The following is a 27,908-nucleotide window of genomic DNA, read 5'->3' as shown; positions in this document are numbered from 1 at the left end:
AAATTTCTTTGGATAATTTTGGCCACAGCGGCCATTTTATTAAACAAACAATAACATAAATAACAACATATATACCATATGTAAAAACCTGGAGGGGAGGGTTCTTGGGGGTAAGAAATCTGGCTCAAAAATAGGCATAAAGCCACCACCAACTTTAAAACCAAACACTTCTTTACCCTCAGCCGTGACCACCAGCTCAAGGGCACCATGTAACCCATTTCGGGCAAACCAAAACCCCAAAGCTCCCGAGGTAAATTCCCCGTCCAGAGCCCGTAAACAAAAGCCAGATCAACCCCGTAAAAACGTCATCACCACCTCCAAGAACCCCACCCCCCGCCAAAACTGCCACTGTGACAATGATAACGAAAACTCCCCTCTGGCAATAACTGATTAAAAAACCGAGATGAGAAAAAACCCAACTCCCCGGCTACCCCTCCATCAAACTGTTCACTTAAACTAATCCACAATAAAGGGAGGGAGGGTGGGCTTCTCTCCTGATGATTCACCTCACAAGTGATCCTTCCCGCACTTCTCCAGCCCCTGCCTCCTTTCCCCACTAGGTCCACCCCTTATTCAAAAATTTCCACCAATCACCTATAAGATCCCTTTTTTTATTCAAAACTCTAAAACTCCCTTCTTGGCAACGCAGTCATGTGGGGGCTTTCATCCAGCTGCGCCCATTACAGCCCCCCTTCTTACTGCTCCAGACCTCATCTATGGAGAATCATTCACTCCTTTTTGTCGCTTTCTCTTGTCTCTCCACTGGATCACGCTATCCGTCCTCTCGGGCTTCTCTCACTTTAGGGATATCTGCGTCATGCGGCTCTGCTGAGTAATCAGATCGGAGGTCTGCTCTAGCTGCAAGCTAGGCTCTGTCTAATGTCCTGATTAGAACCAAACATGGAAATATATACCCATACTATAAATCAAGTAAGAAATCTTGGGGTAACCAAGCTAAATCATATCGAGCTAATTACCACCAAGTAGTGCAATAAATTGTATACACTAGATCAAATCTATTTCTTATCTATTCAGTCTTTATTATACAAAAAAATTACTAAAAACACCACAAAATGTTCAATAAAACAACTAGCAGTAACAGAAGAAAAGTCGGCCTTCTGTAACACCTGTGGCAAGCTGGTTTAGCTGACAATAAATTACACCATGCCCCTGGATGACCGGGTGCAGACCATGAGAAAAGCTATGCATATAATGTCCAAAAAAGATAAATGGTTGCACTCACTGGAACTAAGTAAAAACGTCCTTTATTGGTACACTTAATTAAAACATGCCCGCAGGAAGGTACTCAGGAGAAACACGCTAGAAAGCGGCCGTTTTGCGCATCTGCCGTGTTAATGGGCGTGTGTATGTAAAGGGATGGTAAGTCTACCCCCTTAAGATGTTTATGCTGCTACATGTATATATACACTGCTCAAAAAAATAAAGGGAACACTAAAATCCTACATCCTAGATATCACTGAATGAAATATTCCAGTTGTAAATCTTTATTCATTACATAGTAGAATGTGTTGAGAACAATAAAACCTAAAAATTATCAACGTAAATCACAACTAACATCCCACGGAGGTCAAAATCAAAATGGAAAATTAAGTTACAGGCTGATCCAACCTCAGTGGAAATGCCTCAAGACAAGGAAATGATGCTCAGTAGTGTGTGTCGCCTCCATGTGCCTGTATGACCTCCCTACAATGCCTGGGCATGCTCCTGATGAGGCAGCAGATGGTCTCCTGAGGGATCTCCTCCCAGACCTGGACTAAAGCATCCGCCAACTCCTGGACAGTCTGTGGTGCAACGTGACGTTGGTGGATGGTGTGAGACATGATGTCCCAGAAGTGTTCATTCGGACTCAGGTCTGGGGAATTTTCAGGCCAGTCCATAGCTTCAATGCCTTCATCTTGCAGGAACTGCTGACACACTCCAGCCACATGAGATCTGGCATTGTCCTGCATTAGGAGGAAGCCAGGGCCAACCACACCAGCATATGGTCTCACAAGGGGTCTGAGGATCTCATCTCGGTACCTAATGGCAGTCAGGCTACCTCTGGCGAGCACATGGAGGGCTGTGCGGCCCTCCAAAGAGGTGCCACCCCACACCATTACTGACCCACTGCCAAACTGGTCATGCTGAAGGATGTTGCAGGCAGCAGATCGCTCCCCACGGCGTCTGTCACATGTGCTCAGTGTGAACCTGCTTTCATCTGTGAAGAGCACAGGGCACCAGTAGCGGATTTGCCAATCCTGGTGTTCTGTGGCAAATGCCAATTGTCCTGCACGGTGTTGGGCTGTGAGCACAACCCCCATCTATGGACATCGGGCACTCAGACCATTCTCATGGAGTCGGTTTTTAACCATTTGTGTAGACACATACACATTTTTGGCCTGCTGGTGGTCATTTTGCAGGGCTCTGGCGGTGCTCCTCCTGTTTCTCCTTGCGCAAAGGCTGAGGTAGCGGTCCTGCTGCTGGGTTGTTGCCCTCCTACAGCCCCCTCCACGTCTCCTGGTGTACTGGCCTGTCTCCTGGTAGTGCCTCCATCCACTGGACACTATGCTGACAGACACAGCAAACCTTCCACAGCTCGCATTGATGTGCCATCCTGGATGAGCTGCACTACTTGAGCCACTTGTATGGGTTGTAGAGTCTGTCTCATGCTACCACGAGTGTAAAAGCACAACCAACATTCAAAAGTGACCAAAACAACAGCCAGAAAGCATTGGTACCGAGATGTGGTCTGTGGTCCCCACCTGCAGGACCACTCCTTTTTTGAGTGTGTCTTGATAATTGCCAATAATTTCCATCTGTTGTCTATTCCATTTGCACAACAGCATGTGAAATTGATTGTCAAACAGTGTTGCTTCCTAAGTGGACAGTTTAATTTCACAGAAGTTTGATTTACTTGGAGTTATATTCTGTTGTTTAAGTGTTCCCTTTATTTTTTTGAGCAGTGTATATTGTATGTAATGTATTTAATGTTCCTGTGGCTATACTATATGCAGGGAGAGCGCAATACACTTATTGGTCCACTACATGGGGCATTTCAGTACACCTAGGTAAACATTGTCCTGGGTCAGTGTACATAGTTAAACTGTAAGAGGGGTAAGCTGGGAATAAGTCAGGAAGGACTTCCCAGATGTAGTCAGTCAGGGGCCTGACCCCTTTGTGCTCAGGTGGGCTATATGCCCGAGCTGCCTAACTTCCCCGTAACGTTAAAGCGTATGCCCAGCCATCCAGAGGGTACATGGAGAAGTACAAGGTACAGAAGAACCCACAGTTAAGAGGAAGAGAAGGAAGTAGAGAAAGATTGAAGGTCACCGTAAAAGTGCACAGGCAGGTCACTCCAGAATGTGGTGTATAGCTACTTGGGCTGGATCTCTGATGTCCGGGGCGAAGCAGGCAGAGAGATGCTTCACCGTAGTAACGCTTTACAGGGAGGACACTGAGGGGACATTTGGGATACCCCGACCCGCGGAATCACTTAGTGACTCAGGGAACAGAGAACTGTAAGATGAAGTAATGTGCCGTCTTTACTGTGATGAAAATGCTGGAAACCATGTGGATGCGCTGTGTCCTGAAGCAAATAAATTTGTTCAGTTAAGAGTTGCCCTGGACTGTGTCTCTATTCATTGGGATCCAGGAACAGCTTCAAGTCAGCGCAGCAAAGAAGGCGCTGTTAGCACCGTGAGTACTGATCGCACCCTGCAAGGGAAGAGGTACTGTTTTCCTGTAGAAGGAGGCCAGAGTATGTGATGCCTGAGATACTCAGCCATGACTACAACCCTGGCCCACCTTTACATGTACACCGCTCATCACCACGACCAGCGTCCCAGAGGTCCCACTGCGCATGAGTGCACTGTGGCCGCTCCGATTGGATGCCAGGCAGGGGGGAGAGAGGCAGCAATGATGCGCAACACACACGTGCCCACAGAAGACACACTATTGCCATCTTTACGCCATCTAACGTCCTGACAGGAAGCTGTCTCTCTACCTTCTCCTTAACCCCTCCCATGCTGAGCTTGTCCCAAACATTAACTCTGTTGATGCTATCTCACTACCTGTTCCTGGGCATAACACAGCTTCATGACATGACAATGTAAAACATTAAACAGGCAAATATTATATAATGCATCACATCACATCACAACAATGTGTCTTCAAGGGAGAATGTGGGCAGTATATCCATCTCCTTACAGACCCTCCACCATGCTTCACAGTTCCTGCAGACACTCATTCTTGTGCCACTCTCCAGCCCTTCCACCATCAAACTGACTTCTGTCAAATATTTTATTTTGACTTTTCAGTCCAGAGCACCTGCTCATATTTTTCTGAAACCCAGTTCCTATGTTTTAGTGCATAGTTTAGTTGCTTGGCCTTGTTTCTATGTTAAAGATATGTTTTTTAACTTAATTTTTTCATGAAGAACTCTTCTTCTCTGAAAAGTAAATGTGTGTACGTGTGTCCCATTACATTCCACCAGTTCTGATATGAAGGCACTTCTGGACATCTTCCGATTTCAAAGAGAAGTAACCATGATGTGTCTTCCATCTTCTGTACTAAGTTTCCTTTCGCCGACCACTGCTTCTATAGTCCTCATCGCTGTCCATTTCTTGGTGTCCTGAATGCTGGAATAGAGGCAGATGCTTCTCCATCATGTAACACCACCAGGGAGGCATCTAACTGGCTTCAAATTTATTCTGAATATGAACAATGACTCCAAACATACAGCCAATGTCATTAAGAACTAGTAAATAAGTTTAAGGATTCCTGTAAGTGATGATACGGCCTCACAGATCTCACAGATAATTTCTCTACTGAGTTCCTTCAAAAACTGTGTACAAATACATAGAAGAACTGATACTATTTTGAAGACAAAGGGAGGTCACATCATATATTGATGTCATTTAAGTTTCTCTTTTGTTCATTCACTTTTCATTTTGGTAATTGATAAAAATAAACAATGACTATTTCTATTTTTTTTTTAAAGCATTCTTACTTTGCTGAATTTTTCCCACACTTGCCTAAAGTTTTTGCACAGCAATGTATATGTTTTTCTAAGTGGACATGGTAAAGAAGCTCTGCCAACAAAGCTTTATCCTCTTAATATATTGCAATCAACGTATTATACAGCACTGTGCACTTACAATTGCTCATTTTTCTTTTCTACACAGTTAATTATTCTTTTTTTTGCTGTATGTAGAAACAGGAAGTATCTTGCCTACAGAAATCATTCCCCTCTTCAACTCTTGATTCAGATGCTCCACTCTTCCCCCTTCCCATAAATTTTTGCAGTGAGTCATGACTTATGCAGATAAAATTGATCTTCTCTTTCTACAAAGAGCTTAAAGGATTCAGCTAGTCAGCTTTTAATCGTGTGATGTCATAGACCTAATGGAAAACAGAAGAATTAACTAAGTAGAAAGGGTAAAAATATATTAAGAGGATAAAAACTTTGATAGGAGTGTTTCTTTAAAAAAGGAACAAAGTAGCAATTACTCATCTAGTAAATCACCACCCGCACCAGCTCTGCCACTTCTGGTGGGTCAGTAATATTTTTTTACTGTCCTGCAGTGATGATGTGTCAGTCATGGGCACATGTGGAGACAGTAGTATGGTTGGCCCACAATCACAGGACATTAACAAAGATTAAAAAAAATAAAAAAATCGGGTCCACTTGTAGCATTGCCCGAGGTGGTAGCCGTAGGTGAGTGTCATGAGTCAGACAACATGGCACATTGCAGAAAAAATTAGTGTTCCGGGTGTGTGTGTATGCTATCAGTATTGCTATTGGTACCTTCACTTTAATGCCAGTCCCATTCAATGTTTCAACAGGTCCATTAGACTTCAAGACAAGGACACCAGACAGATTCATAAACAAGGCACTCTTTACTTGGCAACACACTTAGGTACACAAGGCGGCAGGCAGTGCACTTTACAACTTCTTCTGTCTCATACAGAGATGCATTCTAATCAGTTTTTGGTGACAGGACTTTATATGTGGGCGGTACACAAGGAGAGCAAATGGGATACATATCCATCACCCCGATGCAGGAACATATGGGTCAATATGTTATGCTGTGAACTCTGCACCCAAACAACAGGCCATGATATGTTAACGAAGGCCTCCCTTGGAGCCGCGTCACTCTAACTTGTCCTGAGCTGGTCTAGAACCTTCTCTACAGGGCCTCTCACAACTCTCACTGCCGCGGAGTGATGGTTTGTTGCATTTCCTCCACTTCCGCATCCTCCTTACTGATGTCTATGAGCCAATCCTGCTGCTCACCCACCTCTTGGCCACTATAAACCATCTTCTCTTGAGCTTCCTCTTCCAGCTCCTCACACCATGCATGCTGCTAAGAAAATGGTGCAAATGATCCAGTCACTCCTTTACCAAACACTTCCTGTGGCTTTTGCTCTGTCTCTTCCTGGGCTGGACTTCTGACGCGTCCACAGCATCACACTTCACTCCCGGTGACTCCACCTTAGGACACGCTATCTGCCTTTGCTGTTCTCCACCCGATGGGCCATGCCTCATATTGTGTCGCGCCCTTCTTAGGTAGCCACTCCCACTCAGGGCTATTTCTTAGCTGCAGTGCACATTCTTCATCGGGCTGACACCTCTGAGAGCTGGACACACTTTTGCGCTCTTGAGCACAATACCACGCCCACAACAGTCGGTTCTTCTTTTCACCGCCGCCATCGCCATCTTGGAGTCCATGCTTTTGGCCACCATGTTGGGCCATGTGTATTGCCGCGCTCTTCCATCTGTGCTACAGGTCTTTTTTACCACACATTCACCATGAGAGGAACTCGCATCCTGACGATTACGCCAAATGTAACGGTACCCAGGGTGGTAGCTGAAGGCAAGTGTCATGAGTGCGACACTCCGGCACGTTACCGAAAAAAACAAGTGTTCTGGGTGTGTGTATACTGGCAGTGTTGCTATTGGTACCTTCACCTTCAGGCCAGTCCCATTCCAGCTCTCACCAAAGCCATTAGACTTCAAGAAAAAAACACCAGGCACATTCATAAAAACAAGGCAATCTTTACTTGGCAAAAAACATAGGTACACAAGAGAGCAGGCAGAACACTTTACAACTTCTTCTCTCTCATACAGAGGAACGTTCTGATCGGTATGGACAGTAGACAAGCAAAGTAAATGGGCTACACCTCCATCTTGTGCAGGGACACACAGGTCGATGTTATGCTGTGAACCCTGCACCCAAAAAAGATTGTGATCCATTAATGAAGGCCTCCCTTGGAGCCGCGTCTCTCTAACATGTCCTCAGCTGGGCAAAACCCTTTTCTATGGGTCCTCCCACGACTGGCCAACACTGGACTCATTTCTTCCTTTTCTTCCTTTTATTCTCCCACTAATGTGTTTCACCCACTTGCCTGCTGAACTGGATCTCAGTCGCCTCTAAAGTTCCTTCATGATTCTTGTTGCTTTGTGCCTTCCAGCTCCACGTTAGTTCTGCTCCTCTCCAGAACTCTGGACACTCATTTCCCTTCTTAAGTTAAACTGACTGAACTTCCTGCAAAATCTCTAAAGACTCAGAGATTTCCAATGCTCCTACCCACTATGGGCCATCCTTACAGTTAACTCTCACATGACTGTCTCTGTTCCTTGTTGACTGCAGTGCTGACCCATAAGATGTGTATTAAACTGGGTGAAAGGTTAAATTCTGCCCAGTGTCTCTGTTCCATTGTCACTGGGCAGAACTTAACCTTTCACCCAGTTTAATACAAGAGTGAAATGGAAAACAGTCACATCTTATGGGTCAGAACTGCAGTCAACAAGAAGGATAACTATTAGCTACATTGCACAACAATTACAATACAATAGGCTACTTGTAAAATACTCTCTTGTACATATAACCACCAGGGAGCTGTCAGAGGAGTGAAATGCCATCTTGGCCACCCTCACCGTTAGTATTGCTTAGTTAGGTGCATAAATATGCTGTGGCCAATATACAAACGTATACAGTTGAAGCTAGCCGTTTACATACACTATATAAAAAGATACATATGCATGTTTTTCTCAATATCTGACATGAAATCAGAATAAACCTTTTCCCATTTTATGTCAATTAGGATTACCATAATTAAAGGGAACCTGTCACCTCGTTTTTTCAGATTGAGATAAAAATACTGTTAAATAGGGCCTGCGCTGTGCGTTACAATAGTGTATTTTGTGTACCCAGATTCCCCACCTATGCTGCGAAATACATTACCAAAGTCGCCGTTTTCGCCTGTCAATCAGGCTGGTCAGGTCAGGTGGGCGTGGTGACATCGCTGTTTCCTCCCCAGCTTTCCGTTGGTGGCATAGTGGTGTGCGCATGTCCAAGTTCCGAATCCACTGCGCGCAGGTGAAGAAACAGCGCGCGATCTGCGCTATTACCCTTGTCATCGGTGGGGGCGGCCATCTTCCTGAGGCCGCGCGTGCACAGATGGAGTGCTCTGCTGCACGGGGCTTCAGGAAAATGGCCGCGGGATGCCGCGCATGCGCAGATGGAGATCGCGGCGGCCATTTTCCTGAAGCCGAGATGCAAATACCAAAAAAGTTAAATTTTAGTTTCATCAGACCAGAGGACATGTCTCCAAAAATTAAGGTCTTTGTTCCTGTGTGCATTTGCAAACATTAATGTGTCTTTTTTTAATGTTTCTTTTTGAGTAATTACTTCTTCCTGGCAGAGTGACCTTTCAGCCCATGTTGATACAGTACTCATTTCACTGTGGATATTGACACAATCTTACCAGCTTCTGCCATCATCTTCACAAGGTCTTTTGCTTTTGTCCTTGCGTTGATATGCACATGTCGGACCAAAGTACGTTCATCTCTGGGACACAGAACGTGTCTCCTTCCTGAGCGGTATGATGGCTGGACATTCCCATCTTGTTTGTACTTGCACATAACTGTTTGTACAGATAAACGAGGCACCTTCTGGTATTTTGAAAGTGTACTCAAGTCCACAATTCTCTTTCTGATATATTGGCTGATTTCTTGAGACTTTCCCATGATGCTACACAAAGAAGCAGTGTGTTTCAGGTGTGCATTAAAATACATCCACAAGTGTGTCTCTAAGTCTAAGTTCACATTAGCGTTGCGCCGCTGTTGCGTCGGCGACGCGCCCCTATGTTTAACATAGGGGACGCGTGCGTCTTTTTGTTTGCGTTTTTCGCCGTGTGCGTCGTTTCTGACGCTGGCGTCGGACGCACGAAAACGCTACAAGTTGCATTTTCTGTGCGTCCGATTTTGGTCAAAAACGACGCACGCGTCGCAAAACGCGCGCGTTTTTCGATGCGTCGCGCGTTGCGTCGCCGACGCAGGGCGGCGCAACGCTAGTGTGAACGTACCCTAATTAACTCAGATGTTGCCAAAAAACTCAGAAGCTTACAAACACATGACATCATGATATGGGCAGTCCAGAATTGTCTAAAGGCATAGTAATCTTAGTGTATGTAAACTTTTCACTTTCCAGAAAGTAATGAAAATGCCTTAAACATTCTCTGTCTCTCATTATTCTGACATTTGGCAAATATTAATAATTATGGTAATCCTAATTAACCTATAATAGGTAAGGTTTATTCTGATTTAAATTCAGATATTGGGAAAAACATGCAGATGTGTCTTTATATAGTGTATGTAAACTTCTGGTTTCAACTGTACATACAAGATGTGTCAGCATGCTGCGACTAATGAGCATATGAACTCCAATAATGCTGGTGTAAGGAGGTGGTTGGGACCCTCATTTGCCACCCCGCTCTTCTTTGCCTCGTGTGATATGTCACCTATGTACTAATGAGTATTGTCTTGCAATGTGTTATTATGCTTGTGCTGTGTTTGTCTTGTCCTCATGTTCTACTATTATATAATGTAATGTATATGTAGCTTAAGGACAGTAAGGAGTTAATTAAGGGGGCTGGGTCAGCAGCCTCCAAAAGGACAGGAAGTCCCTGTCTGCAGTTCCTGCCCTGGCAGGCTTGAGCAGGACATGCTCCCTGTCTGGGAGCATACCGTACCCCCTAGAAGGAACAGAAATGCCAGTGGACTGCCGGGTGGCAGGCACAAGGACTGTGTGCGTGTCTCACAAGAGACCTTTTGCTCCTGCAAGCTGACTGGGAGCCATTGCCTTCCCTGCTGCAGCCGTTGCTGTGAATGGGGACAGTTCAGGGATTGTTTCCTTTCTTCTCTACCTCACCTTTATTAAACCAGTGGTCACTGTTGGGGCCCTAAAGAGTGTGACGTGTGGTGCATCCGTTCAAGCATGGAGAGCAGCCATACATCTGAGGTAACCCACTGTGACTCAGGACTGGGACTAGAACTGTCTATTCATGTGCAAGGGGGCTGGGGTGCTCACTGACTGTCACCCAGTGAACTCGCCCATGACTACCACACCGTGCCACCTTGTTACACTGTAAACATTAAAAACTTAAGGTTCTTGGTTAACATTTTTTTTATCAAAAAGTGCAAAGACCATCCGACCATGTCACCCTTAAAACCTTTTCTGTGAAAGTTGCTAATTGCTAGATAAGCCTGATTTCCTTTCATTTCCCCATTTAGGTAAGGCCTGGTTTGGCACATGAAGAGGTAGGACATTAGTGATTGGGGTCATAGATATTTAGATACACCATGACAAGGTTGGATGGGTTTTGCATTTTTTGATCAAAAAATGTTAACTAAATGCATTATGATTTTAATGTTTACAGCAATATTGGAGTTCATGTATTAATTACTTGCAGTGTGCTGACGCATTGTGTATGAATGAATTAACAAAGACCTTCGACCCACGTGAGCGGCAGCACTGAAGCCAATGTGGATTTACCAGGTAAGTAATAGTTGATTTTTTTTTCTTCGTTACATTCCTTCGTTCTAGCCCAGTTTTCAATACTTATTTAATGGCAGGAACATCCATATTACATCCTGAAAGTTGCATATGTATTCCACAGTGATGTAGCTATAGGGGCTGAAGATTTAACCAAAGGCCCGGTAATATGACTGGTAAGTAATAGTTGGGGGACCCTGGTATAAATTACTGAGCGTGGCCCAGAAGCTTTATAATAAATATAGTGGTTGAAATAAATGTAGATGTCATCTCCTCTAGCCCTGACCTAGCAGAACTCCATATTCTCACTAAATATCTGATATCTTACCTTTCTCAAGTGGTTAAACATAATAATGAAATAGTGGTGATATTGCAGATTTAATACTCTTCAATATTTGATATTGCACCTTCAGGTCCCTTATAGTCCTTGTGGTGTTATCAGTGGTGGGGACAGGATTCGGGGCTTATAACATGATGACAGCGGTGATGAGTCCATGTCCTATTCTACAGAACAGTAACTGGGGAGTCGTCCTTATTGTAAGTATGACTATTATTTCACTAAATGTTATCAATACTAAAAATATAGATACTGTTCAGGATTCAGTGGGACTGTCCCGATTTGGGGGAGCTGTCCCACTGTCCTGAGAGGTCAGGGCTATGTCATTGCTGACTCCTGCAGTGAATACTTCACTGCCATTTTTCAGTGCTCCTCTGCTGATCCTCCTCCTCCCCAGACTATTTAAATAAATAGTTCCTCTCTTTTCTGGAATTCTGGTCTTGAACTCACAATTTATATCATTGAAGGCAGCAGCAAAACCTATGAGCCACAAGCCACTTTGTAGGGAATAAGAGAATTTTCCATACTTGAAAGTGCAAAGTTTGGTGCTGCACTACAAGCTCAGTGTACTGGTATATAGAGATACATCTCTTTATACCAGTGCATTTATATGTCCTAGAGGTCAGTTTTTTGTTTTTAATGTACACTCTGCACCCCATCTTGACTGAAAAAACACCCAGAAATGTAGAAATTTTTGCAAGTTTATTAAAAAATTTTAACTGAAATATCACATGGCCATAAGTATTCAGACCCTTTGCTCAGACACTAATATTTTAATCACATGCTGTCCATTTTTTGTGATCCTCCTTGAGATGGTTCTACTCCTTCATTGGAGTCCAGCTGTGTTTAATTAAACTGATAGGACTTGATTTGGAAAGGCACACACCTGTCTATATAAGACCTCACAGCTCACAGTGCATGTCAGACCAAATGAGAATCACGAGGTCAAAGGAACTGGCCAAGGAGCTCAGAGACAGAATTGTGGCAAGGCACAGATCTGGCCAAGGTTACAAAAGAATTTCTGCAGTACTCAAGGTTCGTAAAGGCACAGCGGTCTCGATAATCCTTAAATGGAAGAATTTTGGGGCCACCAGAAGAAGTCTTTCTAGACCTGGCCGTCCAGCCAAACTGAGCAATCATGGGAGAAAAGCCTTGGTGAGAGAGGTAAAGAAGAACCCCAAGATCACTGTGGCTGAGCTTCAGAGATGCAGTAGGGAGATGGAAGAAAGTTCCACAAAGTCAACTATCACTGCAGCCCTCCACCAGTCGGGCCTTTATGGCAGAGTGGCCCAACAAAAGCCTCTCCTCAGTGCAAGATATATGAAAGCCTGTGTAAGGGGGTGAAGAGGAAGAGGAGCCCAAAGGAGGTTGCTTTCCCTGCTCCTTACCTGGAACCACTTAGTCGGACAGGTGGGTTGTTGGGGGAGGACTTTCTGCCCTGGACAGAGGAGACCATGTGACTGCTGGGGTGGAGAGTAAAAGAGGAGTATGGTCAGAAAAGAGTGGGAAAGCAGAACGCGTGGGACAGAGGGGACAGCGCGCGAGAGAGAAGGCGGGCTGCAGCGCCTCGCTCCCCACGAGAGAGTGCTCCCTGTGAGGGCACTGAGGCTGAGATACCCGCCATAGTGAAGGCTGTATGTGAGGGTGTGGACTCGGAAATCTCCGTAATCAGAGAAGACTTTTCCCCTGACAGTGCAGAGACAGTGACCCGAGCGCGCAGCCCCGGTGACTGCAGTGACAAGCCAAGACTCCCTGAGTGTGACAAGTAAACTGCCCAGTGTGTGTGTAGCATCGCTACTGCAGAGAGACTGTCAGCTTAACATACAGAGACTGTGCAGCAGTGTGGCTGTTCTACTTCCTGCTTCCAGTTTCACTCTGAGAAAAGGCTGCAAAGATTTAACCCTGGAGTCTCCAGTTCCCAAGAGACAGAGCAGAGACTTCAGAATCTTCAAGTGCTGTTGGTGACGGCACCCACGTTGGAAAAAGGAACCTTCAGACAGGACCTCGCTGGACTGATACATTACAAGAACACTTGTTAACCATTTCTATTCCGCTTAACTGTTTCATAGCTTCAGTTTGCTTGTTGTGTATTGTTATACTGTTTGCTCTTTCTCTATTTACCCCCTCTGTTTTCTCTCTGCGAGGAGAATCTTACTCCTGTTAATAAATCCCCCTCAACAGTTGGTCTGTCTGTTCTGTGGTTACATACTCTACCCTGCACTCTATTACACCTGCAAAGAGTTTGCTAAAAAACACATGAAGGACTCCCAGACTATGGGAAATAAGATTCTCTGGTCTGATGAGATGAAGATAGACTGTTTTAGTGATAATTCTAAGCGGTATGTGTGGAGAAAACCAGGCACTGCTCATCAGCTGCCCAATACAATCCCAACAGTGAAACATGGTGGTGGCAGCATCATCCTATGGGGGTGTTTTTCAGCTGCAGGGACAGGACGACTAGTTGTCATTGAAGGAAACATGAATGCGGCCAAGTACAGAGATATCCTGGATGAAAACCTCTTCCAGAGTGCTCTGGAACTCAGACTTGGCCGAAGGTTCACCTTCCAACAAGACAATGACCCAAAGCACATAGCTAAAATAGCAAAGGAGTGGCTTCAGAACAACTCTGTGACCGTTCTTGACTGGCCCAGCCAGAGCCCTGACCTAAACCCAATTGAGAACCTCTGGAGACACCTGAAAATAGCTAGAAAAGCTATGCTTGATAAAGGTCATTGTACCGAAACGTCGCCGCAGGAGGCAGATTAAATACGTAAGATTATCATCACTGGCCGTTGTGGCGCTGTCTTTCTTCTGTTTTTGGACCTGAAAATAGCTGTCTACCAATGTTCACCATCCAACCTGACGGAACTGGAAAGGATCTGCAAGGAAGAATGGCAGAGGATACCCAAATCCAGGTGTGAAAAATTTGTTGCATCATTCCCAAGAAGACTTATGGCTGTAATAGCTCAAAAGGGTGCTTCTACTACTGAGCAAAGGGTCTGAATACTTACAACCATGTGATATTTCAGTTTTTCTTTTTTAATAAATTTGCAAAATTACTACGTTTCTGTTTTTTACAGTGAAGATGGGGTGCAGAATGTACATAAATAAGAAAAAAATGAACTTTTTTTGAATTTACCAAATGGCTGTAATGAAACAAAGAGTGAAAAATTTAAAGGGGTCTGAATACTTTCCGTACATACTGTATATCACACATCAGTAAATGACAAACATATTTGGTGTCCCTGTAGTTGTATCGACTCTTACAATACAGTGAACAGATGATCGGTAAATGATGGAAAAAATTTGCGGAAATGATTATTTTTCCTCCATTAAACCGATAAAAATGTAATGCTGAGGATGTGTTCACATGTAGCGCAAATATTGTGTTTTTTCTCCTGCTTTTCATGTGCTTGCTTTCTGCAGGTGTCCACATCGAAACTGCATGGTACATTCCCAACCTGACCAAATATTATTAAGCAGTTGAACTGGCACAATTAACTCTATATCAGCCTCCTCTGAATCACCTCTTTGTCCCTCTATAGAGAACCCAGAGTGCCACCCACTGACTCTTGACTCTCTATTATGGCTCTTCCCAACCCAAAGCAAACACATTTCAAACCCCATAATATCTCACTTACTCAAAATCTGGGACTCATTAAAATACTGCTTGGCCCTTATCTCTTCCATTCTACCACTAGCCCCCTTGTGAGGTAACATTAAATTTCCCCAGATTCTGAGTTCATATTGTCTTTGTGCTCAAGGATCACAGTTGATATCACCAGATTTTATCACCTATTCAACGTAGATGACCTTATCCTGTTTCCAGTTCTCCAAGAAAGATACAACCTTCCTGCTGGAGAGAAATTCCAATACCTATAGCGAAAACACTTTACACGTGGTGCGTTTTGAGTATGTGCAAGTTTTGTGTGAGGCAACTTTTGTGCATGTGGCAATTTTTCCGCGTGTGCAAGTTTTGCGTGTGGTGAGTTTTCCATGAGGTGAGTTTTGCACGTGTGGCGAGTTTTGCGCATGGCGAGTTTTGAGCGGCGACTTTTGTGGCGAGGTTGGTGTATGTGTGGTGAAATGTGTGCGGAGGGTGGTATATGTGTTCAAGCACGTGGTAGTGTGTGGTGCATTTTGTGTGTGTGTTCATATCCCCGTGTGTGGTGAGTATCCCATGTCGGGGCCCCACCTTAGCAACTGTACGGTATATACTCTTTGGCGCCATCGCTCTCACTCTTTACGTCCCCCTTGTTCACATCTGGCAGCTGTCAATTTGCCTCCAACCCTTTTCCTTTCACTTTTTCCCCATTATGTAGATAGGGGCAAAATTGTTTGGTGAATTGGAACGCGCGAGGTTAAAATTTCGCCTCACAACATAGCCTATGACGCTCTCGGGGTCCAGACGTGTGACTGCAAAATTTTGTGGCTGTAGCTGCGACGGTGCAGATGCCAATCCCAGACATACACACTTACACACACACATTCAGCTTTATATATTAGATATATATATATATACTAGCTGAAGAGCCCGGCGTTGCCTGGGCATAGTAAATATCTGTGGTTAGTTATAGCACCTCGGTTCTCTTATTTTCCGATCACGCCTCTCATTTTCCCCATCACATCTTTCATTTTCCCTCTCACATCTCTCATTTTCTCCCTCACACCTCTCATTTTTCCCCTCGCTCCTCTTATTTCCCCCTCACTCCTCTCATTCCCCCCTAACACTTGTCATTTCGACCTCACATCTGTCATTTTCCGATCACTCCACTATTTTCCCTCACTCCTCTCATTTTGCACTCATGTGCTGCTCCCATCCTGCTCCCCTGTTCTGTCATGTGCTGCTCCCATCCTGCGCCCGTTCTGTCATGTGCTGCTCCCATCCTGCGCCCGTTCTGTCATGTGTTGCTGCCATCCTGCGCCCGTTCTGTCATGTGCTGCTCCCATCCTGCTCCCCTGTTCTGTCATGTGATGCTCCCATCCTGCGCCCGTTCTGTCATGTGCTGCTCCCATCCTGCGCCCGTTCTGTCATGTGCTGCTCCCATCCTGCTCCCCTGTTCTGTCATGTGATGCTCCCATCCTGCGCCCGTTCTGTCATGTGCTGCTCCCATCCTGCTCCCCTGTTCTGTCATGTGATGCTCCCATCCTGCGCCCGTTCTGTCATGTGCTGCTCCCATCCTGCGCCCGTTCTGTCATGTGCTGCTCCCATCCTGCTCCCCTGTTCTGTCATGTGATGCTCCCATCCTGCGCCCGTTCTGTCATGTGCTGCTCCCATCCTGCGCCCGTTCTGTCATGTGCTGCTCCCATCCTGCGCCCGTTCTGTCATGTGTTGCTGCCATCCTGCGCCCGTTCTGTCATGTGCTGCTCCCATCCTGCTCCCCTGTTCTGTCATGTGATGCTCCCATCCTGCGCCCGTTCTGTCATGTGCTGCTCCCATCCTGCGCCCGTTCTGTCATGTGCTGCTCCCATCCTGCTCCCCTGTTCTGTCATGTGATGCTCCCATCCTGCGCCCGTTCTGTCATGTGCTGCTCCCATCCTGCTCCCCTGTTCTGTCATGTGATGCTCCCATCCTGCGCCCGTTCTGTCATGTGCTGCTCCCATCCTGCGCCCGTTCTGTCATGTGCTGCTCCCATCCTGCTCCCCTGTTCTGTCATGTGATGCTCCCATCCTGCGCCCGTTCTGTCATGTGCTGCTCCCATCCTGCGCCCGTTCTGTCATGTGCTGCTCCCATCCTGCGCCCGTTCTGTCATGTGCTGCTCCCATTCTGCGCCCGTTCTGTCATGTGCTGCTCCCATCCTGCGCCCGTTCTGTCATGTGTTGCTGCCATCCTGCGCCCGTTCTGTCATGTGCTGCTGCCATCCTGCGCCCGTTCTGTCATGTGCTGCTCCCATCCTGCTCCCCTGTTCTGTCATGTGATGCTCCCATCCTGCGCCCGTTCTGTCATGTGCTGCTCCCATCCTGTGCCCGTTCTGTCATGTGCTGCTCCCATCCTGCGCCCGTTCTGTCATGTGCTGCTCCCATCCTGCGCCCGCTCTGTCATGTGCTGCTGCCATCCTGCGACCCCGTTCTGTCATGTGCTGCTCCCATCCTGCGCCCGTTCTGTCATGTGCTGCTGCCATCCTGCGCCCGTTCTGTCATGTGCTGCTGCCATCCTGCGCCCGTTCTGTCATGTGCTGCTCCCATCCTGTGCCCGTTCTGTCATGTGCTGCTGCCATCCTGCGCCCGTTCTGTCATGTGCTGCTGCCATCCTGTCCCCGTTCTGTCATGTGCTGCTCCCATCTTGTATTATATGCCCCCCATAAGATGCTCCAGTGTGTATGCCCCCGTATGCTGCTGCCATATTAAAAAAAAAAAAATACCATACTCACCTATCGTCCGGCTCCACTGCAGGTGTGTCTTCAAGAAAATGGCGCCGGAAAGCGCGGACTGCGCAGGCGCCGATTGCGGCAGCAGGAATCGGCGCCTGCGCAGTCCGCGCTTTCGGGCGCCATTTTCTTGAAGACACACTCCGGCTCCTCTGCCTGTGACTGGTAAGTCAGAGGGCGGCGCCGGCGCGCATTAACCCCTTAATCCCATATGACGTACTATCCCGTCCAGGTGACCTGGGACTTAATTCCCAGTGACGGGATAGTACGTCATATGCGATCGGCCGCGCTCACGGGGGGAGCGCGGCCGATCGCGGCCGGGTGTCAGCTGCCTATCGCAGCTGACATCCGGCACTATGTGCCAGGAGTGGTCACGGACCGCTCCCGACACATTAACCCCCTGCACACCGCGATCAAAGATGATCGCGGTGTGCCGGCGGTGCAGGGAAGCATCGCGCAGGGAGGGGGCTCCCTGCGGGCTTCCCTGAGACGATCGGTACACGGTGATGTACTCACCGTATACCGTGCGTCTTCTCCCTGCAGTCCCCGGATCCAAAATGGCCGCCGGGCTGCATCCGGGTCCTGCAGGGAGCACTTCCGGGTCAGGATCAGGCTGCAGCTGCAGCTCTAATCCTGCCCGGCTGTATGTCAGATCACCGATCTGATAGAGTGCTGTGCACACTGTCAGATCGGTGGTCTGTGATGTCCCCCCCTGGGACAAAGTGAAAAAGTAAAAAAAAAAATTTCCACATGTGTAAAAGAAAATAAAAAAAAATATTCCTAAATAAAGAAGAAAAAAAAAAATATTATTCCCATAAATACATTTCTTTATCTAAAAAAAAAACAAAAAAACAATAAAAGTACACATATTTAGTATCGCCGCGTCCGTAACAACCCGACCTATAAAACTGGCCCACTAGTTAACCCCTTCAGTGAACACCGTAAGAAAAAAAAAAAAAAAACGAGCCAAAAAACAACGCTTTATTATCATAATGCTGAACAAAAAGTGGAATAACACACGATCAAAAAGACGGATATAAATAACCATGGTACCTCTGAAAACGTCATCTTGTCCCGCAAAAAACGAGCCGCCATATAGCATCATAACCAAAAAAATAAAAAAGTTATAGTCCTCAGAATAAAGCGATGCCAAAATAATTATTTTTTCTATAAAATAGCTTTTATCGTATAAAAGCGCCAAAACATACAAAAAATGATATAAATGAGGTATCGCTGTAATTGTACTGACCCGAAGAATAAAACTGCTTCATCAATTTTACCAAACGCGGAACGGTATAAACGCCTCCCCCAAAAGAAATTCATGAATAGCTGGTTTTTGGTCATTCTGCCTCACAAAAAATTGGAATAAAAAGCGATCAAAAACTGTCACGTGTCCGAAAATGTAACCGATAAAAACGTCAACTCGTCCCGCAAAAAACAAGACCTCACATGACTCTGTGAACCAAAATATGGAAAAATTATAGGTCTGAAAATGTGGAGACGCAAAAACTTTTTTGCTATAAAAAGCGTCTTTTAGTGTGTGACGGCTGCCAATCATAAAAATCCGATATAAAAAACGCTATAAAAGTAAATCAAACCCCCCTTCATCACCCCCTTAGTTAGGCTAGGTTCACATTGTGTTAATGGGTTAACGCTAACGGACAGCGTTGCACGGCGAAAATGTCACAATTAACGCCGTGCAACGGGTCCGTTAGCACACCCATTGACAGCAATGTGATTTTCGGGTGTAGCGCATCGCTAGAGCGTGCCATTTTCGGCTCGTGCTAGCAAGGTGCCGTTCTTTTGTGGCGCGCCTCGGACGCTGCTTGCAGCGTCCGCGGCGCGCCCGAGGTCCGATCTCCGATCTTCCAGAGCGGGGACGTTAACGCGACCACTAAACACGACACCTAAAAAGACATTGCGTTAGCGCAATCCGCTAGCGCTAAACGGATTTCCCTAACGCAATGTGAACCTAGCCTTAGGGAAAAATAATAAAATTAAAAAAAATGTATTTATTTCCATTTTCCCATTAGGGTTAGGGCTAGGGTTAGGGTTAGGGCTAGGGTTAGGGCTAGGGTTACGGCTAGGGTTAGGGTTTGGATTACATTTACGGTTGGGATTAGGGTTGGGATTAGAATTAGGGGTGTGTCAGGGTTAGGTGTGTGGTTAGGGTTACAGTTGGGATTAGGGTTAGGGGTGCGTTTGGATTAGGGTTTCATTTATAATTGGGGGGTTTCCACTGTTTAGGCACATCAGGGGCTCTCCAAACGCGACATGGCGTCCGATCTCAATTCCAGCCAATTCTGCATTGAAAAAGTAAAACAGTGCTCCTTCACTTCCGAGCTCTCTCGTGCGCCCAAACAGGGGTTTACCCCAACATATGGGGTATCATCGTACTCGAGACAAATTGGACAACAACTTTTTGGGTCCAAGTTCTCTTGTTATCCTTGGGAAAATAAAAATTTGGGGGGCTAAAAATCATTTTTGTGGGAAAAAGAAAGGATTTTTTATTTTCACGGCTCTGCGTTGTAAACTGTAGTGAAACACTTGGGGGTTCAAAGTTTTCACAACACATCTAGATAAGTTCCGTGGGAGGTCTAGTTTCTAATAAGAGGTCACTTGTGGGGGGTTTGTACTGTTTGGGTACATCAGGGGCTCTGCAAATGCAACGTGACTCCTGCAGACCAATCCATCTAAGTCTGCATTCCAAATGGCGCTCCTTCCCTTCCGAGCTCTGCCATGCGCCCAAACAGTGGTTCCCCCCCACATATTGGGTATCAGCGTACTCAGGACAAATTGGACAACAACTTTTTTGGTCCAATTTATTCTGTTACCCTTGTGAAAATACAAAACTGGGGGCTAAAAAATAATTTTTGCGAAAAAAAAAAAATATTTTAACGGCTCTGCGTTATAAACTGTAGTGAAACACTTGGAGGTTCAAAGCTCTCAAAACACATCTATATAAGTTCCTTAGGGGGTCTAGTTTCCAAAATGGTGTCACTTGTGGGGGGTTTTAATGTTTAGGCACATCAGGGGCTCTCCAAACCAACATGGCGTCCCATCTTAATTCCAGTCAATTTTGCATTGAAAAGTCAAATGGCGCTCCTTCCCTTCCGAGCTCTGCTATGCGCCCAAAAAGTGGTTTACCCCCACATATGGGGTATCGTTGCACTCAGGACAAATTGCACAACAACTTTTGTGGTCTAATTTCTTCTGTTACCCTTGGGAAAATAAAAAATTGGGGGCGAAAAGATCATTTTTGTGAAAAAATAAGATTTTTTATTTTTACGGCTCTGCATTATAAACTTCTGTGAAGCACTTGTTGGGTCAAAGTGCTCACCACACATCTAGATAAGTTCCTTAAGGGGTCTACTTTTCAAAATGGTGTCACTTGTGAGGGGTTCCAATGTTTAGGCACATCAGGGGCTCTCCAAACGCAACATGGCGTCCCATCTCAATTCCAGTCAATTTTGCATTGAAAAGTCAAATGGCGCTCCTTTCCTTCCGAGCTCTGCCATGCGCCCAAACAGTGGTTTACCCCCACATATGGGGTATCGTCGCACTCAGGACAAATTGCACAACAACTTTTGTGGTCTAATTTCTTCTCTTACCCTTGGGAAAATAAAAAATTGGTGGCGAAAAGATCATTTTTGTGAAAAAATATGATTTTTTATTTTTACGGCTCTGCATTATAAACTTCTGTGAAGCACTTGTTGGGTCAAAGTGCTCACCACACCTCTAGATAAGTTCCTTAAGGGGTCTACTTTCCAAAATGGTGTCACTTGTGGGGATTTCAATGTTTAGGCACATCAGGGGCTCTCCAAACGCAACATGGCATCCCATCTCAATTCCAGTCAATTTTGCATTGAAAAGTAAAATGGTGCTCCTTCCCTTCCGAGCTCTGCCATACGCCCAAACAATGGTTTACACCCATATATGGGGTATCAGCGTACTCAGGACAAATTGGACAACAATTTTTGAGGTCCAATTTCTTCTCTTACTCTTGGGAAAATAAAAAATTGGGGGCGAAAAGATCATTTTTGTGAAAAAATATGATTTTTTATTTTTACGGCTCTGCATTATAAACTTCTGTGAAGCAATTGGTGGGTCAAAGTGGTCACCACACATCTAGATAAGTTCCTTAGGGTGTCTACTTTCCAAAATGGTGTCACTTGTGGGGGGTTTCAATGTTTAGGCACATGAGGGGCTCTCCAAACGCAACATGGCGTCCCATCTCAATTCCTGTCAATTTTGCATTGAAAAGTCAAATGGCGCTCCTTTCCTTCCGAGCTCTGCCATGCGCCCAAACAGTGGTTTACCCCCACATATGGGGTATCAGCGTACTCAGTACAGATTGTACAACAACGTTTGGCATCCATTTTATCCTGTTACCCTTGGTAAAATAAAACAAATTGGAGCTGAATTAAATTTTGTGTGAAAAAAAGTTAAATATTCATTTTTATTTAAACATTCCAAAAATTCCTGTGAAACCCCTGAAGGGTTAATAAACTTCTTGAATGTGGTTTTGAGCACCTTGAGGGGTGCAGTTTTTAGAATGGTGTCACACTTGGGTATTTTCTATCATATAGACCCCTCAAAATGACTTCAAATGAGATGTGGTCCCTAAAAAAAATGGTGTTGTAAAAATTGCTGGTCAACTTTTAACCCTTATAACTCCCTAACAAAAAAAAATTTTGGTTCCAAAATTGTGCTGATGTAAAGTAGATATGTGGGAAATGTTACTTATTAAGTATTTTGCGTGACATATGTCTGTGATTTAAGGGCATAAAAATTTAAAGTTGGAAAATTGCGAAATTTTCTAAATTTTCGCCAAATTTCCGTTTTTTTCACAAATAAACGCAAGTTATATCGAATAAATGTTACCACTAAAATGAAGTACAATATGTCTCGAGAAAACAATTTCAGAATCGCCAAGATCTGTTGAAGCGTTCCAGAGTTATAACCTCATAAAGGGACAGTGGTCAGAATTGTAAAAATTGGCCCGGTCATTAACGTGCAAACCACCCTCGGGGCTTAAGGGGTTAAGAGCGTCATCGCGCCCTCTGAACTGTCACAGCAGAGGAGCCGGGAGACGGAGCCGCACGCAGCGCTGGAACGGGGAAAGGTGAATATACTTACCCTCCTGGCGGTCCCTGACTCTCCGGTGGAGATCGCGGTGTGCGTTCAGTGTTTACGCATACCGCGATCTCCTGGGAGCGTCACTCTGTGGGGGCCAGACTGCGCCGGCGCTTGCGCCTGCGCAGTCTATAAAGGCTTCGGACCGATGAGTGAGCCTGGGAGGCTGTCACAACTATTTGTTATTCATAGGGCTTATAGAACTCCGGACATGTTATTCAAAGCTGGTCTAAGACCTAATTCCAAATGCCCTAGGTGCTCGCAGTCCGAGGCGGGTATCCTCCATATGATGTGGCAGTGCCCCAGGTTGTCCTCGTTTTGGATCGTGGTGCTAAATAAAGTGGGACTGACATACAAATGTTCGGTACCACGGTTTCCTCTGGTATGCGTATTGGGTTACGTAGAGGAGATTGTAACTGATAACGCGTACAAAACGGTTATTGCTAGATTGCTGTTTATCACGCGAAAGTTGATCGCTAAGTTCTGGATTAGGGTAGAGCCACCAACGAGAAGAGATTTCATGATGCAAGTGGATCATATTGTTGCATTGGAGAGGAGCATCTATTCTAAAAGAAACAAGATGGACCTTTTCAACAGGCTGTGGAATCCCTGGCTTGAGTCAACGTGATCTGGAGATTTCGTTCTTGCTTTTGGGTCCTCTGCCCCCGTGGGAGCAGTATTGATATGACATCTTCTTGTTCCTGGTTAATGATGGACGTTTGGGTAGATCGGAGCGGTTCTTGTTAGGTCTCTAGAGGTGGGGGTGAGGGGAGGGGAGGGAGGCTGGTTTGGGGTTAAAAAGTTTATTGAAAATGTAAAACATATATGTGTATTGTTTGCAGCAATGTAATCTGCATATATTTTTCTTATTGTTTAATAAAAACATTTGTTTAAAAAAAATAAAGGCTTCGGACAGAGTGACGCTCCCAGCGTTATATTATAGATATCTGTGTGTCATCCCCTCCTGTATATAGTATATACCTGTGTGTCATCTCCCCTGTACATAGTATATATCTGTGTGTCATCTCCTTTATTAGACCGCGTTCACACATTATTTGGTCAGTATTTTTACCTCAGTATTTGTAAGCTAAATTGGCAGCCTGATAAATCCCCAGCATATATTAGCTCACACATACACATAATAGACAGGTCATGTGACTGACAGCTGCCGTATTTCCTATATGGTACATTTGTTGTTCTTGTAGTTTGTCTGCTTATTAGGCCGGGATCACACATGCGAGAAACACGTCAGTGTCTCGCATGTGAAATCCAAGCTCTGGCGCCGGCACTTCAGAGCAGAGCGTGCGGCTCCATGTGTTCCTATGCAGCCGCACGCTCCGCTCCACAGTGCCGGCGCCAGAGCTTGGATATCACATGCGAGACACGGACGTGTTTCTCGCATGTGTGATCCCGGTCTTAATCAGATTTTTATTTTTGAAGGATAATACCAGACTTGGGTGTGTTTTAGGGCGAGTTTCGTGTGTCAAGTTGTGTGTGTTGAGTTGCGCGTGGCGACATGCATGTAGCGACTTTTGTGAGATGAGTTTTGTGTGGCGACATGCATGTAGCAACTTTTTGTGTGTCGAGTTGCATGTGACAGGTTAGCGTAGCAAGTTGTGTGCAGCAAGTTTTGCGCATGGTGAGTTTTGCGCGTGGCGAGTTTTATGTGTGGTGCCTTTTGAGTATGTGCAAGTTTTGTGTGAGGCAACTTTTGCATGTGTTGCAACTTTTGTGCATGTGGCAATTTTTTCGCGGGTGCAAGTTTTGCGTGCGGCGAGTTTTCCCATGAGGTGAGTTTTGCACGTGTGGTGAGTTTTGCGTGAGCCTAGTTTTGCATGTGGCGAGTTTTGCGCGTGGCGAGTTTTGAGCGGCGACTTTTGTGTTTCGACTTTTATGTGGCGAGGTATGTGTATGTGTGGTGAAATGTGTGCGGAGGGTGGTATATGTGTTCAAGCACGTGGTAGTGTGTGGCACATTTTGTGTGTGTGTTCATATCCCCGTGTGTGGTGAGTATCCCATGTCTGGGCCCCACCTTAGCAACTGTACGGTCAGGGCTGCCACTAGAAATTTCGGGGCCCCATACTGGCAAAATTTTCGGGGCCCCCTTGAAACTCCGCCCAGGCTCCACCCCAGCCCCGCCTCCAGGCTCCACCCCACGAACTGTCCACAGTCCCACCACTCTCTCTTGGAAAATCTCCACTTCTCACCTATCACACATTGACAGTTCCCATCACCAGATCACACATATAGCCGGCAGCTTTTGTTTTGGCCAAAAGATTTTTTAAGCCGCCACCACAACAAGGTAGACACTTTTGGCCGGGCCCTACTCTACTGTAACCTACTAAATATTTGTTAAAATATGCAATACAATTTAGGTATATTTTTGTTTATTTTTCAATTTTTAAAATGACCTATAATACAAGGAACAAATACCACAACACTATGACCAGATGACATATTACCACCACAGTGATCGAATAATATAAAATACAAGGAACAAATACCGCTACACCATGACCAGACCACATATTACCTCCACATCATGACCAGACCACATATTACCAACAATGACTGAATACTACAATACTGATCAGTAATACAAAAAAAACCCACAATACTATCACCATCAGTGCCATTATGCACAGGAGATCTGTAATTAGTAAGCAGTGTCTGTGTACAGGTAATACAGTGATCACTGGTGACATTACACACAGGAGCTCTGTATATAATGTATAGATAATACAGTGATCACTGGTGACATTGTACACAGGACCTCTGTATATAGTATACAGTGTATAGTGTAAGTGTATAGGTAACACTGACTCACCAGTGACGTCTCTAGGTGAAGTCCTTCATCTTTCATCCAGCACAGACCGCCATCACTTTATCCAGCCAGGACTCGTCTCTGCAGGAAATAAAACAGTTATCTCGAGTTCCGCTTGTAGAACACATTACTTAATTTTCCCAACTTCTACATTACACCACATGAAGAAGGCAACATAGTATCACTCTACACAGTAACAGAACCGCCCCCCCATTTAAAACAGTATACTCAAAAAATAAAATAAATACATCACTGCAATAATAATATCCCTTAATTAGCCCCTATGGTAATATTCGCCATCCTGGCCACCGTGTGTCTCATTTCAGGCTCCAGCCATATGTTCTCTCATCCTGCCCTCATGAGTATCCATTCTACCCCATATGATCTCCCCATCCTGCCCCATCTGTCTCCATCGTATCCATCCTGCCCCATCTGTTTCCAATCCTGCACCATCTCTGTCCAGCACTCTGCCCCATCTCTGTCCAGCACTCTGCCCCATCTCTGTCCAGCACTCTGCCCCATCTCTGTCCAGCACTCTGCCCCATCTCTGTCCAGCACTCTGCCCCATCTCTGTCCAGCACTCTGCCCCATCTCTGTCCAGCACTCTGCCCAGCACTCTGCCCCATCTCTGTCCAGCACTCTGCCCCATCTCTGTCCAGCACTCTGCCCCATCTCTGTCCAGCACTCTGCCCCATCTCTGTCCAGCACTCTGCCCCATCTCTGTCCAGCACTCTGCCCCATCTCTGTCCAGCACTCTGTCCCGTGTCCAGCTTTCTGCCCCCCATGTGTCCAGCTTTCTGCCCCCCATGTGTCCAGCTTTCTGCCCCCCATGTGTCCAGCTTTCTGCCCCCCCCCGTGTCCAGCTTTCTGCCCCGCCCCCCTGTCCAGCTTTCTGCCCCCCCCGTGTCCAGCTTTCTGCCCCCCCCCGTGTCCAGCCTTCTGCCCCCCCCGTGTCCAGCTTTCTGCCCCCCCCCGTGTCCAGCTTTCTGCCCCCCCGTGTCCAGCTTTCTGCCCCCCCGTGTCCAGCTTTCTGCCCCCCCCGTGTCCAGCTTTCTGCCCCCCCCCGTGTCCAGATTTACTGCCCCCTCTGTGTCCAGATTTACTGCCCCCTCTGTGTCCAGATTTACTGCCCCCTCTGTGTCCAGATTTACTGCCCCCTCTGTGTCCAGATTTACTGCCCCCTCTGTGTCCAGATTTACTGCCCCCTCTGTGTCCAGATTTACTGCCCCCTCTGTGTCCAGATTTACTGCCCCCTCTGTGTCCAGATTTACTGCCCCCTCTGTGTCCAGATTTACTGCCCCCTCTGTGTCCAGCTTTACTGCCCCCTCTGTGTCCAGCTTTACTGCCCCCTCTGTGTCCAGCTTTACTGCCCCCTCTGTGTCCAGCTTTACTGCCCCCTGTATCCAGCTTTGCTGCCCCCTCTGTGTCCAGCCTTCTGCCCCCCGTGTCCAGCTTTACTGCCCCCCTGTGTCCAGCCTTCTGCCCCCCGTGTTGTGAATTCTGTGGCTGAGTTCACTTCTGTGGTCACAAGTGGTATTGCAGTCTCTGGGCTTCCTCCCTCAGGTGTTTTGGTGAGCTCGTTGGCTGCCTTGCTATTTAGCTCCACCTGAGTCTGTCTTCCTTGCTCCTTGTCAATGTTCCAGTGTTGGATCTGAGCTACTGCATCTTTCCTTGGGCCTGCTGCTCTGCTAGATAAGTGCTTCTAGTTTGTTTTCTGTTTTTTCTGTCCAGCTTGCTATTAACTTTTGCTGGAAGCTCTGAGAAGCAAAGGGGTGCACCGCCGTGCTGTTAGTTCGGCACGGTGGGTCTTTTTGCCCCTTTGCGTGGTTTTCGTTTTAGGGTTTTTTGTAGACTGCATAGTTCTCTTTGCTATCCTCGCTCTGTCTAGAATATCGGGCCTCACTTTGCTGAATCTATTTCATTCCTACGTTTGTCTTTTCATCTTGCTAACAGTCATTATATGTGGGGGCTGCCTATTCCTTTGGGGTATTTCTCTGAGGTAAGTCAGGCTTGTATTTCTATCTTCAGGCTAGTCAGCTCCTCAGGCAGTGCCGAGTTGCATAGGTAGTTGATAGGCGCAATCCACTGCTGCTTACAGTTGTGTGAGGATAGATCAGGTACTGCAGTCTACAGAGATTCCACGTCTCAGAGCTCGTCCTATTGTTTTTGGTTATTGCCAGATCTCTGTATGTGCGCTGATTACTGCACGCTGTGTTGCCTGATTGCCAGCCATAACAGTACAAGGAGCCCCTCAATGATTTCCAATAGAGGGAAAAAAGAAATCCTGACATCATTTTTTTTTCTTAGCTCTGTCTTCAGTCTTTTTTTTCCCCTAGACATTAGAGTGCTTCAGGACACAGCTGTGGACATGGATATTCAGGCTCTGTGCTCCTCAATGGATAATC

The 27,908-nt window shown here is 46.0% G+C and overlaps 1 protein-coding gene across 1 annotated transcript in view; it reads left to right on the top strand.

The window, feature by feature from the left end:
- Positions 1–27,908, top strand: part of SLC52A3 (solute carrier family 52 member 3) — a 78,284-nt gene that overhangs the window by 38,874 nt on the left and 11,502 nt on the right. The window contains exon 3 of the mRNA XM_069755664.1: positions 11,252–11,375. Coding sequence (XP_069611765.1) covers positions 11,252–11,375 — 124 coding nt within the window. The remainder of the gene's footprint in view (positions 1–11,251; positions 11,376–27,908) is intronic.

Source organism: Ranitomeya imitator, chromosome 2 (assembly GCF_032444005.1).
Source record: "Ranitomeya imitator isolate aRanImi1 chromosome 2, aRanImi1.pri, whole genome shotgun sequence".
Classification (NCBI taxonomy): Eukaryota; Metazoa; Chordata; class Amphibia; order Anura; family Dendrobatidae; genus Ranitomeya; species Ranitomeya imitator.
Note: the sequence above shows the minus strand (reverse complement) of the source record. Positions and strands in the feature narration are given on the sequence as shown.